The 14225-nt window shown below is 42.2% G+C and overlaps 1 protein-coding gene across 1 annotated transcript in view; it reads right to left on the bottom strand.

Moving 5' to 3' along the window:
* Positions 1-6182: 6182 nt before the first annotated feature.
* Positions 6183-14225, bottom strand: part of LOC115429303 (NLR family CARD domain-containing protein 3-like) — a 46805-nt gene continuing 38762 nt past the window's right edge. The window contains exons 6-14 of the mRNA XM_030148629.1: positions 13390-13518; positions 12795-12864; positions 12439-12656; positions 10576-12363; positions 9875-10048; positions 9074-9244; positions 8788-8834; positions 6905-7246; positions 6183-6805 (exon numbers count right to left, since the gene is read on the bottom strand). Of these exons, the coding sequence (XP_030004489.1) occupies positions 6621-6805; positions 6905-7246; positions 8788-8834; positions 9074-9244; positions 9875-10048; positions 10576-12363; positions 12439-12656; positions 12795-12864; positions 13390-13518 (3124 nt within the window). The 3' untranslated portion in view covers positions 6183-6620. The remainder of the gene's footprint in view (positions 6806-6904; positions 7247-8787; positions 8835-9073; positions 9245-9874; positions 10049-10575; positions 12364-12438; positions 12657-12794; positions 12865-13389; positions 13519-14225) is intronic.

Genomic DNA, 14225 nt, shown 5'->3' with positions numbered 1-14225 from the left:
AGCTGTTAGCAATTCATCCTGACTGTGGCTGCTCTGAAGTGTCCCAAAAACCACAGATTGTTCTGGTAAAATCCACCTCAGGTGTAGGTCTTCATCTCCTTCTCTCTCTCTCTCTCTCTCTCTCTCTCTCTCTCTCTCTCTCTCTCTCTCTCTCTCTCTCTCTCTCTCTCTCTCTCTCACACACACACACACACACACACACACACACACACACACACACACACACACACACATAGACACACCCCAAAAAAAAAAAAAAAAAAACCCATCTTCCAACAGCACCTGCAGTCACTTTAATTGTGGCGGCCATCTTATTTTCTATAGGCCTAGCTAGTTCCATAGTTCGCCCGCCAAAAGTTTAAGGTCAAAGTGCACGACGACACGGGGACGGTCCTGTCCCTTCATGGCAACGTCTGATTGGTCGATAATATGATCGCTCAAAAGTCTAACCAGTGTGGAGCCTCATACTGGAAAACGGATCTGTGAAGCGTTTAAAAACATTCTTAATGTAGGAAATCTTCTTTCCGTCAAACCAGTGAACCACATGTCATTCACAAAAATACACAAGTAATTAAAACCAGAGACATTCCAGGTCCATTTGATTTAGTACAAGAAACTAAATATATTTTTGATTTTGATGTGATCACCAATGCTTTAGAACAGCAGGTTAAAATGGATTCACTGAACCCTTTTAGATGTATCACACTCACAATAAACTCTCTCACAACAAACTCACTGATACAACAACAACAACAACAACAATAATAATAATAATAATAATAATAATAATAATGGGGTAAAATGACTGAACATGGAACTGTATAAAATTACTATTTAACAATTTAAAATTATAGATTCAATGATGAAAACAAGATGCACATAAAAAAACATAAACAACAAACAAATATATTATTATACAAAAGACAAATATATTGTTCAAGAACTGTGAGGGGAAAAAGCACGTTGAATCTTTCAGCCCCAGACGACAGAAAACCCAGTGTTTTGTTCCAGTATTGTAGGAGGTGACAGTAAATGCACCGCTCTCCTTTTCTCCCTGTTATAAATGAATGTCAGACTACTTCCTCTTGTCTGTTCAGACATTGTGTTGAACTCAGAACAAATGCAGAGTGAAAATAAGAGATCCATCTCCCACATGTGTTTTACTCAAGAGCAGTTTCAACATTTCCTGAAAGGACTGACGTTCATTTTAACGGCATGAAGAAATAATTATAGATTCAATATTTAACACAATGATAATATAAGCATAGAAATAATCTATTTACTGTATTATTTTGGTTGTAGTGGTGGTGTAGTTGAATACAGGTGACTCATGGGTAATCAGCTCTGGACAGTCATGACATTTTCACACACTGTTGCAAAACTTTCCAGTCAGTAGTTTGGACATTTATACAAAGATGTCATGATTGGATTTTATCATTTAATGTCAAATTTACTTTAGTTTTCATGAGTAGATTTACATTTAGGAGCTATTCTAGTTTGACACATGTATATTTCATAGAACTAAACTTTTAAGGCCAGTGCTTCTGTTTTTGTGGATCATTTTTATGGCATTTTATTTCTAAACTGTCAAAAATTAACAACTTTTGAATTCTGACCTAAAACAAGTTGTGAAAAATAATGTGACCTTTGATTAAATGAAGTGCAAAGTGTGCATAATATGCTCACCTGGATACCTGAAGGTTTCTGCTGTAAAGGACACTGACATTTTGGATCAACACATGCTGCCATTCCATGCAGAGTTCAACCAGACCATGTAAAACCACATTGTGAACACATTCCAGAAGGACAGGGTGCTGGTCCCGGACTGGTCTGATGTGGTTCACACTGGTTCCCAGTAGAGAATGAGAGGAACATCTGGAACAGAATGTGACATTGAAGACCCCGTACTGCTGAACACATCAAGACTTATGTGGGATGCTTATAAATCCCTCCCTCTTCCTCCTTTGGGATCTGCTGACCACAACTGTGTGCATCTCCTGCCCACCTATAAGACTGGTTTAAAACGAGAGAAAATAAGGACTGAGGACATTGAGATGTGGTCAGAGGAATCTGTGCTCTCCCTGCAGGAATGTTTTAAATGTACAGATTGGGACGTTTTTATTCGGTCTTGTGGGGATGATCTGGACGCTCTGGTGGATGTCACCAGCTCTTATGTCGTTTTCTGTAAAGACATGATTATACCCCGTAAGCGTGTTAAAGTGTACCCCAACAACAAGCCATGGGTCACAAAAAATGTTAAAACCTGTCTGAAGAGCAAGAAATTGGCTTTCAAAGAAGGGGCCGTCTCTGACCTTCAGTCAGCCACCAAAGAACTGAAAATTGAGATTTTGAAAGCAAAACAACAGTATAAAACCACTCTAGAAAATAAGATGGCTGCAAACAATCTTGGCTCTGCATGGTCATGTATGAAAACCATTGTAGGCCTTCAAAACCCCCAGAGCAGCAGGCAGACCATTTTAGATGGTTTTAATTCAGACAGAGATTTTGCGAATGCTCTTAACAGTTTTTATATTCGTTTTAATTCTTTTGATTTTAGTAAATACATTTTAGAGCTGAAACAGGACCTGAAGGACAGTCAGTACTCTGCCATTGAACTGAATGATGTCAGAAAGGCCTTCAGTTCTGTGAAGATGAACAAGAGCCAGGGTCCTGACAACATCAGTGGTCGTCTTATCAAATCCTGTGCTGACGAACTCAGTCCTGTATTTCAGTTTATGTTTAATAAATCCTTGCAGACACAGCATGTGCCCACTCCCTGGAAGGATGCTGTCATGGTCCCTGTCCCTAAATCCAGTCATCCAAAAACTTTGAATGACTTTAGGCCTGTCGCTCTCACCTCAGTAGTCATGAAAGTCTTTGAGAAACTGGTTAAGACTGTGATTTTAAAGGAGACAGAGCATGAGCTGGATCCTATGCAGTTTGCATACAGGCCCAACAGAGGAGTGGAAGATGCCACACTGACCCTTTTAAACATGATTTTTAAACATGTGGAGGGTAAATGGGCATCTGCAAGGCTTTTATTTACAGACTTCTCCTCCGCTTTTAACACAATCCAGCCCCACATTTTAATTAAAAGGCTTTTAGAACAGTTTAGGATCAGTAAAAATCTGATTGGCTGGATTTTAGATTTTTTAACAGACAGATCACAGAGTGAGGATGAATGGGGTTCTGTCCAACCCAGTGTTCTCCTCCACTGGTTCTCCTCAAGGCTGTGTCCTGTCTCCATTATTCTACATTCTCTACACAAATATGTGTCAGAGTGAATCTGAAAACAGGACCATCATTAAGTATGCTGATGACTCAGTCATTGTCAGCCTGCTCAAAGAGGGGGAGACCAGTCATGACCCTGTCATTGATGACTTTCTCCAGTGGTGTGAGGAGTCCTACCTTCACGTGAACATATCTAAAACAAAAGATATGATTATCAATTTTAGGAAAAAACAGGACAGGCACGGAGTCACTTTAATTAAAGGTCAGACTATAGAGCAAGTGCAATCATACAAATACCTTGGGATGATAATTGATGAAAAACTGAGTTTTAGTGAAAACTGTAGATCTGTGTGTAAAAAGGGCCATCAGCACCTCCACTGCCTTAGGAAACTGGCACACTTCCACATTGATCAAACCATTTTAACTTTGTTTTATCGTTCCTTTATTGAGTCTGTTTTATCTTTTTGTCTGGTGGCGTGGTTCGGTCAGACCTCAGTTGCAGAGAGAAACTCACTAAATCAAATAGTCAGATGGTCCAGTTGCCTGATTGGTGAGTCCCAGTCTGGTCCCTCCTCCCTGTACACTAAACAGGTACAGAGGATGACTTCATCAGTTCTTAACAATGACTCCCATCCTTTACGAGGTGAATTTCAACTCCTTTCCTCTGGACGGAGGTTCTTAGTCCCAGGTGCAGGACACAGCGTTATAAAAATAGCTTTGTTCCTGTCGCCGTCACTGAGCTCCATAAGAAACAGTGACATTGCACTTTACTAACTTATTTAGTTATTTATTCCATTTCTTTGCTCCATTTATTATTATTGTGACTTCAAATTTTTAAATTTTATGTTCTTATCCTGGTTTTTATCCCAGATTGTTTTTATCTTTTCTGGTTTATATTGTGTTTTATTGCATCTTATTTTTATTTATTTGATCTTATTTATTTTATTCTTTTACTTATCCATGCTGCTATACAGATGAATGGTGGAACACTGAGCACTTTTTGTCCTGTCTGTAAGCGTGATCAAGTGCCTGTCTTGCATGTTCAATGTATGTGTTGTTGTAATGCCAAAGCAATCACCTAGACTGCAAAACAAATCTACCTACGGGTATAAATAAAGTAACCTTGACCTTGATTTACAGGAACAGTTCAAAAACATGAAGCTCAAACCCTTCATGACCTGGTGTCTTCAGTCATGTTGAGAAAAGAAATGGAACATTTACAAAACAGTCACAGCTGAACTGACCCAACTGTTAATGGGAAAGTACAAGGAGATATTACAAAATTTTGAACCTCATGCAGAAAGACACAGACATTTGGATTTATCCTGCTTTATTTTTCAACATAGTCCTCTTCCAACTCCACACACTTGTTCCATCTAGTTTGGTCACTGATACCAATGGATAGAACTCAACATCTTGGTCCCCTAACTAGCCTTCCGCAGCAGCAGTCAGCTCATCGTCATCCACAGATCTCCTGCCCCAAAGGTGTTTTTCCAGCCTGGGAAAGAGGTGGAAGCTGCTGGGGTCCAGGTCTGGAAGATAGGGTGGGTGAGGGAGGAGTTCGTAGCCACACTCTTGCACAGCTTCGAGCGCAACTGGGCTGGTGTGGACTGGCTCTTTGTCTGGTGAAGCAGAATCCCACAACAGATTTTTCCACAGCATTTTCCCTGATGGATTGGTGGACCTGTTAGTGTAATATTCCCCATTCACTGTGGTTTCATGGGGCAGGTAGTCTATGTGGACCACTCCTTTCCTGTCCCAGAAAATGGTCGCCAAAACCTTCTTGGTGGACGTGGTGACTTTTAACTTCTTTGTCTTTGGAGATGCGGCATGTTTCCAGTCTGTCGATTCCTGTTTGCTCTGCGGATAATGATGATAAAGCCAGGTTACATCACAGGTTACAATCCTAAAATAAAAATCATCTGGGTTGGTATTGTACAAGTTAGCAAGGCTCCATTGATGGTGACCCTCAATAGCTACATGTCATCCAAAAGCATTCTCAGGACCCATTTTCATATACCTTGGACATGTGGGGTTTGTCATGAAGTATGGCGTGTATGGATCCATATGAAAGGCCTGTTGCTTCTTCTGACTCATGGACAGTGATACGGCGGTTTTCCATCACTGGTTTATGCAGTGTCAGTGTTTTCCAGGCTGGTACTGGTTGATTGACGTCATCTTCTAAACTCTCTGCCACTGGGATTCCTTCACCCAGTGTTTGATAGATCCAGAAGTAGGGGAAGACTCCCTATAAATGACAATCACTCTTCCACCTGTTTAGCAGATTGACCCTCTGGGACTAGAAACTGGATCAGCGCTCTGTACTCAGTTTAGTCCATTTTCCAGACTCACTGGGGAGTCTGTCTGAACCACAAAGTGTTAGGGCTAAACAACTGCAGCAACAAATCTGATCCTACATGTAATCAGTAGATAAGACAATGATGAACATCAGATGTGGTGCATTGAACTATCTGACAGGAAAAAAGTGTGAGGCTCAAAACCTTTAATATCAGCTGATAAAAGGAAAAGTCACTGATGAGTGTTCTGTTAATGTTCAGAAAAAACAAAAGGTTCAGTTCAGATGCTTTTATTTGTCATTTTACACAGTCCATAAAATTGACTCATGTGTGAGTGTGATCTTTACCAGCAGTAATTCCTCCTCATATGTGGCAGACAGCAGGAGTTTTGGATCGAATCTACAGACATGTGGATTGAAAATGCAGACTGAGTGGATGTGTTTGAACAGGATGACGGCGCCCTCTTGTGTTCAGCTGCTGAAGTGTCCATGAAGGAAGACTCACACACGACACTCATGAGCCTTTAGGACTCAAATACTGGAATTCCACTGAGAAACAGGTGTTTATGTACATGTACAAAAAATAAAGATATGATATACAAAAAAAGATAATCATTTTATGAGCAAAGGCCAGAGTCAAAATTCTATCCAACTGTCAGTCCAAAAGATGAATTTAATGCAGACATGGAAACTATTCCCCAGATATTTCCACCTCTTTATGACTTTTCCCCAAACATTCTGTCTTTCTTCTGTAAATGCGCTCCTTTACTGTAATTGTTATTTTCAGTCTACAGTCCTAATCCTCTCACTGTGGAAAAAATGCACACAGATGAGTTATTGTGGAGGCGTCGTCTTCATGAGCAATTCTTCTGTCAAACTACTGGTTGGATTCATTTCTAATTTTATGAACATATAAAGCGTAAAAATAAACAAGATAATTGTTGAAGAATTTAGGGTGATTCATGTTCTTGGTGTTTGTAAATGTTTTGTGTATTTGTAGATGATCAACTCAGACACAACTGTGTTAAAATTGAACTGATTTGTTTACAACTATTTCATGGACAAAACACAACTACACAACACATCTACACAACTACACATCACACAGAGACACTGAGGATCCGTATGACCAGAAACCAAATCCTGCAAACAGTGGTTCAGTGAATGTGGTTTTGAAGGTGTGGATGTGGATCAGTTTGTCAGAGGAGACTCTGTAGAAGGACACAGATCCAGCAGGACAGTCCACATACACTGAGACTGTACCAGAGGAGGAGATGGAGGAGGAGGAGGAGGAGGAAGAGGAGGAGGAGGAGGAGGAGGAGGAGGAGGAGGAGGAGGAGGAGGAGGAGGAGGAGGAGGAGGAGTAGTAGGAGGACTGAGAGAGGGATGTGTGTTTGTTATCATGCCTGACTATGTATCCACCTTCATGACAGAGCAGACTCCAGGACTGATCATTTCCTCCAAACCTACTGTCTAAACTCTTTCCTTTCCTTCTGATTCCTCTGTAATTCACTGATACATCAACCCATCCACTCCACTTAACCTCCCAGTAACAGCGACCAGTCAGACCAGTTGAACACATCAGCTGATGATGGACCTCAAATCTGTCCTGATGATCAGGATATGACTGAACCTCCTTCACATGTTCCACCTTGTTGTTTTCAGACAGTTTGAGTTTTCTGTTCGCTGTGTTTGGATCCAGGGTGAGTTCACAGAAATCTGATGGACAGAAGAAAACACAATCCAGCTGCAGTTATTGATCAGTGATCAGCTTGATTTGACTTTAGAGGAAAGACTAGAGAATGACTTATTGTTTGTAATTGTGTCCCTGGTTCACACACTGTTACTGTGACACACATGACCATATGTTGGATTGGTCATGTGTGTGTTTTATAGCTGTAAGCTAGCTGCTAGCTGTGCAGTCACAAAGAAAGATGCCGTATTAGGCAAGGCTAGGCAAGTTTTTTTGTATCACACATTTCAGCAACAAGGCAATTCAAGGTGCTTCACACAGGACATTGAAATACGACAGGGAAAAAGAAACACATTTAAAACATTATAAAAGAATCATGTAAAAGGTGGTTAAAACAGAAAGTAAGAAAACAACACATAACACTGAAAAATATAAAAACACACATATTGAAGTAAGAGTTGCAGTGCAGAGTTTTGAAGGAGAATATAAACTATAAAAAGTAAAAAGCCTTTTAGTCAAAGGCAGCAGTGAACAGGGGAGTCTGTAACCTTGACTTAAAAGAACTCAGACTCTCAGCAGACCTGATATTTTCTGGTAGTTTGTTCCAGATATACGGAGCATAGAAACTGAACGCTGATTCTCCATGTTTAGCTCTGACTTTGGGAACACAGAGCAGACCTGCGTCAGATGACCTGAGTGGTCTGGATGGTTCATACTGAACTAGAAGGTGTCTGATGTATTTTGGGCCTAAACCAATCAGTGCTTTATAAGCTAGCAAGAGAATTTTAAAGTCTATTCTCTGAGAGACAGGGAGCCAGTGTAGAGACCTCAGAACTGGACTGATGTGGTCCACTCTCTTGGCCTTAGTGAGGACTCGAGCAGCAGCATTCTGGATCAGTTGCAGTCGTCTGATTGACTTTTTAGGCAGACCAGAGAAGATACTGTTACAGTAGTCAACTCGACTAAAGATAAATGCATGGACAAGTTTTTCAAGGTCCTGCTGCGACATCAGTCCTTTAATCCTAGAAATGTTCTTGAGGTGATAGTAAGATGACTTTGTAATTGTTTGTATATTAGTCGGAATTAGGGTTGGATGATAAAACAATAACGATATGCATCGCGATATAACTTTTCCTCGATAGAAATATGAGACATGCTCGATACAATTTCGATAGAATTCATTCGTCCATGTTTTGACAGAGACAAGAACAGCCATTCATATTTAAGTAGCGCCGCACCGAACCAATCAAGCTAGAGCCTCATCAAGTTAGGTTGACGTACACAGCACAAGTGTAAGAGCAGCTGCAGCACACACACTAATGTTTGGGCTGTAGCAGGAGCAGGATTAGAACCACCAACCCTTCAGTTATTGGACAACCCACTCTACCTCCATTGTTTCTAACTGTGTTTTACAGAAGCTCTGAGATCTGAGTTGTAGCTGTGGTTGTTCTGTATAATGTCATGGAGGCAGTAGTCAAGGACAGATAGACAGGAACCAGAACTTACTGACATTTCGATACAATGTTCAGGTTGGGTTTAATCATTACTCCAATGGAAATCCACTTACACTTCCTCAGACCTGGTCTCAACCATCGGACTCCACTGGGCTCCAACCTGAAAGGAGGAGGGGGGTCAGAGCAGCATTAAACATGGACATGAAATCACTGTGATCCACTCCAGCTTTTCTGTTCACATCCAGTCCATGGTTCCTGTCAGTCCCTTATTGAAGGTCTGTATCTGTGACCGTGGTCTGGAACTTCAGTAAAGGATGTGGAATCAGCTGTGACAGTGTTCCTGTCAGCTCCACCTGTTCTATCACACATTCTGTGTGTGTGCATCAGCTCAGTCCATACCTGACAGTGTCCAGTGTCCAGTGTGGATCCTCCACTAGAGCACACAGCTCCTGTCCTGAGGCTCCTGGATGGTTGTAGCTCAGGTCTAGCAGTCTGAGATGGGACGGATTGGACTTTAGGGCTGAGACCAGAGAAGAACATCCTTCCTCTGTGATCAGACATCCTGACAGTCTGCAACACAAAACATCACACATCATCTGAGGAGGGAAAAGAAGCAGCGTCAACTGTTGGACACAGTTATTCTGTGGATGGATTTCAGCACAAATGGGATTTACCTGGAGCCACTTTCTATTTTACTGACTCGGTTCAGGACAAGATCTGAACACAGACTAAGATTAGTCCAGTCCCTGTCCAAAGTCTGGAAAGACCTGATCTATTATTGTTTCTCAGAAAATTTAACTGTATGAAGACTGACTTTGACCAAATAAAGACACAAATGTACAGATATTGGTCCAAAAACTTAAAGTGCATAAATGAACATCCTTCACCACCTCCAAATCAAGGGTTCAATGGTTCTTGGGTTCCTGTGTTTGAAAAGACAAACCAGTTCCACTCCAGTCCAACCCTCAGACTGTACACACTTTACTGTCCTTTGGATAATATCTGTAGATTTAGACTCATCTGGTTCAAATTCATCTTCATACAGTTTCATGACTGTGTTCGTTTCTTATAAATAAAGGAACATGCATGTGTTTCATGTCAGACACTGAACAGCTGATCTGAAAACCAGGTCAGACTGATCCACTACAGGCACATCATGGTTTTAATTGTCATCATTCACACTGGTTGAACAATCCAAACCTGAGAGTCTCCAGTTTACAGTCTGGACTCCTTAGTCCATCTGACAGGATCTTCAGTCCTGAATCCTTCAGGTCGTTGTTGCTGAGGTCCAGATGTGTTAGACTAGATGACTGGGATCTGAGAACTGAGGACAGACCTTCACAGCTTCTCTCTGACAGGTTACAGAGACTTAACCTGCACAAACAGAACAGATTGGTTTGTTTAATTCAAAACAGCAGCAGATTAAACTGTTCTTCACTAAACTCAACTTCATTTCAGTTCCAATAGTTGTAGAGATAATGGTCAAATATCAGGTTATAAAGTCAGTGTATCTCAGAGCTACTATTTCCTGTTAACACTCAGACAAACCGTATGGACCTTCACTGTGTTTCATTTATGATGATGGTTATGACCCCTTCATTTATCTGGGGGTCTCAGTAACACGTGCATTTACAGACTTATTTAAAGATAATCTACAACCAGCATTGAAGACCAAACAGGATCTAAATCCATGGTCCACCATAAACTAACTCAGATGTTTGATGGACTGGATCAGATGTGCTCCTACTGTCATACACATGAAGTGGATTGGATGTGAATTCCATCAAGTTATGATGTTGATTAATATGATCAGTGTCGTGGTTTGACACAGAATGAATAAGGTGTAAAAATGTCCTAAACCAGACTCTAAATTCAATAAACTCCACTCTGTCTGGACTCACACAGCTTTGTTGGTGGCTTTGACGACTGGCAGCAAATTCAGAAGAGCCTCCTCTGTAGGAGAGTATTTGTTCAGGTCAAACTCATCCAGATCCTTCTCTGATGAAAGTAAGATGAAGACCAGAGCTGACCACTGAGCAGGAGACAGATGCACTGTGTCGAGACCTCCATATCTCAGGTACCGTTGGATCTGATCCACCAGAGATCGATCCTCCAGTTCATTCAGACAGTGGAACAGGTTGATGCTTTTCTCTACAGACAGTTTCTCATTGATCTTCTTCTTGATGTACTCAGCTGTCTTCTGATTGGTCTCTGAGCTACTTCCTGTCTGTTTCATCAGACCTTGTAGGAGTCTGTGATTGGTCTGCAGTGATAGACCCAGGAGGAAGCGCAGGAACAGGTCCAGGTGTCCATTTGGACTCTGTAAGGCCTGGTCCACAGCAGTCTGGTAGAAGTGGGTCTCTGCAGGTCTAGACCTATGGGATGTGGTTCGTCTTTTTGACAGTAGATTGACTCCTGTGGGGATGAAGGTCTGATGGACATGAAGAGCAGCCAGAAACTCCTGGACACTCAGATGGATGAAGCAGAACCTCTTGTCCTGGTACAGTCCTCTCTCCTCTTTGAAGACCTCTGTGAACACTCCTGAGTACACTGAGGCTGAGCTGATATCGATGCCACACTCTGTCAGGTCTGATTCATAGAAGATCAGGTTTCCTTTCTTCAGCTGCTCAAAGGCCAGTTTTCCCAGAGACTCAATCATCTTCCTGGTCTCTGGACTCCAGTGTGGATCTGTCTCAGATCTTCCATCATATTTGATGTTCTTGACTTTGGCCTGAACCACCAGGAAGTGGATGTACATCTCAGTCAGGGTCTTGGGCAGTTGTCTTCTGTCTGTGGTCTTCAACATGTCCTCCAGAACTGTAGCAGTGATCCAGCAGAAGACTGGGACGTGACACATGATGTGGATGCTTCGTGTCATCTTGATGTGGGAGATGATTGTGTTGGTCTGTTTTTTATCTCTGAACCTCTTCCTGAAGTACTCCTCCTTCTGTGGGTCAGTGAACCCTCTGACCTCTGTCACCATGTCCACCCACTGAGCAGGGATCTGATTGGCTGCTGCAGGTCGTGTGGTCATCCAGAGACGAGCAGAGGGAAGCAGGTTCCCCCTGATGAGGTTCATCAGCAGCACATCCACTGAGCTGGACTCTGTCACATCAGTCAGGATCTGAGTGTTGTTGAAGTCCAGAGGAGGTCGACACTCATCCAGACCGTCTAAGATGAACACCACCTGGAGATCTTCAAAGATCCAGATTCCTGCTTCTTTGGTTTCAGTGAAGAAGTGCTGAACCAGTTCCACCAAGCTGAACTTCTTCTGTTTCAGCACATTCAGCTCTCTGAAGGTGAATGGAAATATGAAGTGGATGTCCTGGTTGGCTTTGTCTTCAGCCCAGTCCAGACTGAACTTCTGTGTGGACACTGTTTTCCCGATGCCGGCCACGCCCTTTGTCAGCACCGTTCTGATTGGCTGATCTCTGTCAGCCGGTGTTTTAAAGATGTCTTCACATGTGATGGTTGTTGGTGGTCTGTGTGGGTTCCTGGATGCTGTTTCAATCTGTCTGACCTCATGGTCCTGGTTGACCTCTGTAGCCCCTCCCTCTGTGATGTAGAGCTCTGTGTAGATCTGGTTCAGGAGGGTTTTGGGGTTTCCTGCTTTAGCGATGCCTTCAAACACACACTCAAACTTCTGCTGTAGGTTACGTTTCAGTTTCCGCTGCTGAACTCCAGATTGACTTCCTGAATGAAGACACAAATAAAACCATCAGTCTCACAGTAAATCCAAGTATTTTCATCTCTTCAATCTGGACAGAATGGTCTTACTGCGGTGCAGACGCTCAGCCAGCTCCTCCTGCTTCAGCCTCCTCAGGAAGTTCAGTGTGATCTTCAGAAAAGCCTCTGAGCTCCTCCTCTGCTCTTCATCCTCATCACTCAGACTCTCTAAGCATTCTGGGTAATCTGGACTCAGAACCTTGTGGAACTTCCTCAGTTCGTTCTTGACAAAAGTGCAGATGTTCTCCTCCAGCAGCTGGAACACAAAACATGATGAAAGACACAAAGTCCACCCATGGACCAAAGCTCAAGTCCATGTTGGACATAGTGATGTCCACTGGTCTGAAACCAGCAGCAGGACATGATTGGACAGAACAGATGGACCAGTACACACCTTAAATATGGAGTCCAGCTGAGTCTGATCCTGAAGACCACTGGGAACCTCTGAGCTCTGCTGCTCCACTCTGTGGACCAATCATCAACAATGAGCTCACATTATGTCTGTCCACACTGACACCAACAGGTGGACACACCTGGATGACAACATAAGTCACATGATCCCCTGTAGTGGGACAGGTGTCCTGGTCCTGCTGATCCCAGAGAATCCACATCTCAGTCTGTTTGGAGCTTCACACTCACTGGGTTTAGTTGATCTCATCCACATTTGGATGAAACCAACAGCTCTGTCCTAACAATGTGTGTCCTCACCATCTGCACTCAAAACATATGATACAAAGGTGTTCAGTGGACCAGGAACCAACCCTGGACTCTGATCCAGTATCATCCAAGACCAGGTCCCACCACAACAGGTTTTAATTAGTTTAGTGTGATTCTCCTGCCAGTGTCTGAACCATAGACTGAAGAAAAAGACCATGTGATACCGACGGTTCAACAGGACTAACTTTAGTTTGGACATAGAACGCCAAGTTAGGACTGACTGAGCTGAAAACCCTGTTGGTGGATCTGGACCAGATCTGAGGTTCACTTACTGAGTTTGTGGAACACGTCCTGTTTTAAAACTTATGGGTTCAAACATGGAGGCATCACTTTTTATGGACACACAGCTGGGTCCAGGTTCCGGTCCAGGTCCAGGTCCAGGTCCAGGTCCAGGTCCAGCTCTGTGAACATTGATGGTACAGTGGTTTTAGTGCTGAACTCTGACATTAATCTGGTTGATGTTGTACATTGTGTTACAGAATTAAACATAACACAGTGAAATCTAACTTTCTGTGACAGTGTAGTTTTATATCAGTAACATAAATTCATGTTGGATAATTTAATGTTACATTAATCTACAGTTTCAATGGCCTGTTTTACATGAGGTTAATATTTTAATACACACAATACTAGCCTATAACACAGAACATGTCAGGGTTATTTCAGTTTAAACTGAAACAACAATAATAACGAGGCTTATGCTGTCAGGGGCCGACAGCGAGGGTATATCCCCAGAATCCCCCCAATCCTCTGTTCTATAATAAAGCAAATAAACAACACAATGTACAAAAGATACCAACTTAATTATTATTCAGAAAGCAGACTGTGGAGAGATTTAATATGAAATGTGACATTGTATAGAAATACCCAGAACTGTTCATTTGATATTTTCAGAACATTATCAAACGTGAGATGATCCTTATTATCCCAGAATGCACCTCTGCAAACAAACTGGCAGAGGACACCAGGTAAAGGAAGACACATCATGAGTTCATGATTCACATCAGCCCAACATGTTTTGTATCTCAACTGCCCTGCACCTGAAATATGAACTATTGTTTGGACAAGGATTAAGAGCCCAACTACCTCATCTGTGAGGATCTGCTCA

This window comes from Sphaeramia orbicularis, chromosome 12, assembly GCF_902148855.1.
Source record: "Sphaeramia orbicularis chromosome 12, fSphaOr1.1, whole genome shotgun sequence".
NCBI classification, from domain to species: domain Eukaryota; kingdom Metazoa; phylum Chordata; class Actinopteri; order Kurtiformes; family Apogonidae; genus Sphaeramia; species Sphaeramia orbicularis.
Note: the sequence above shows the minus strand (reverse complement) of the source record. Positions and strands in the feature narration are given on the sequence as shown.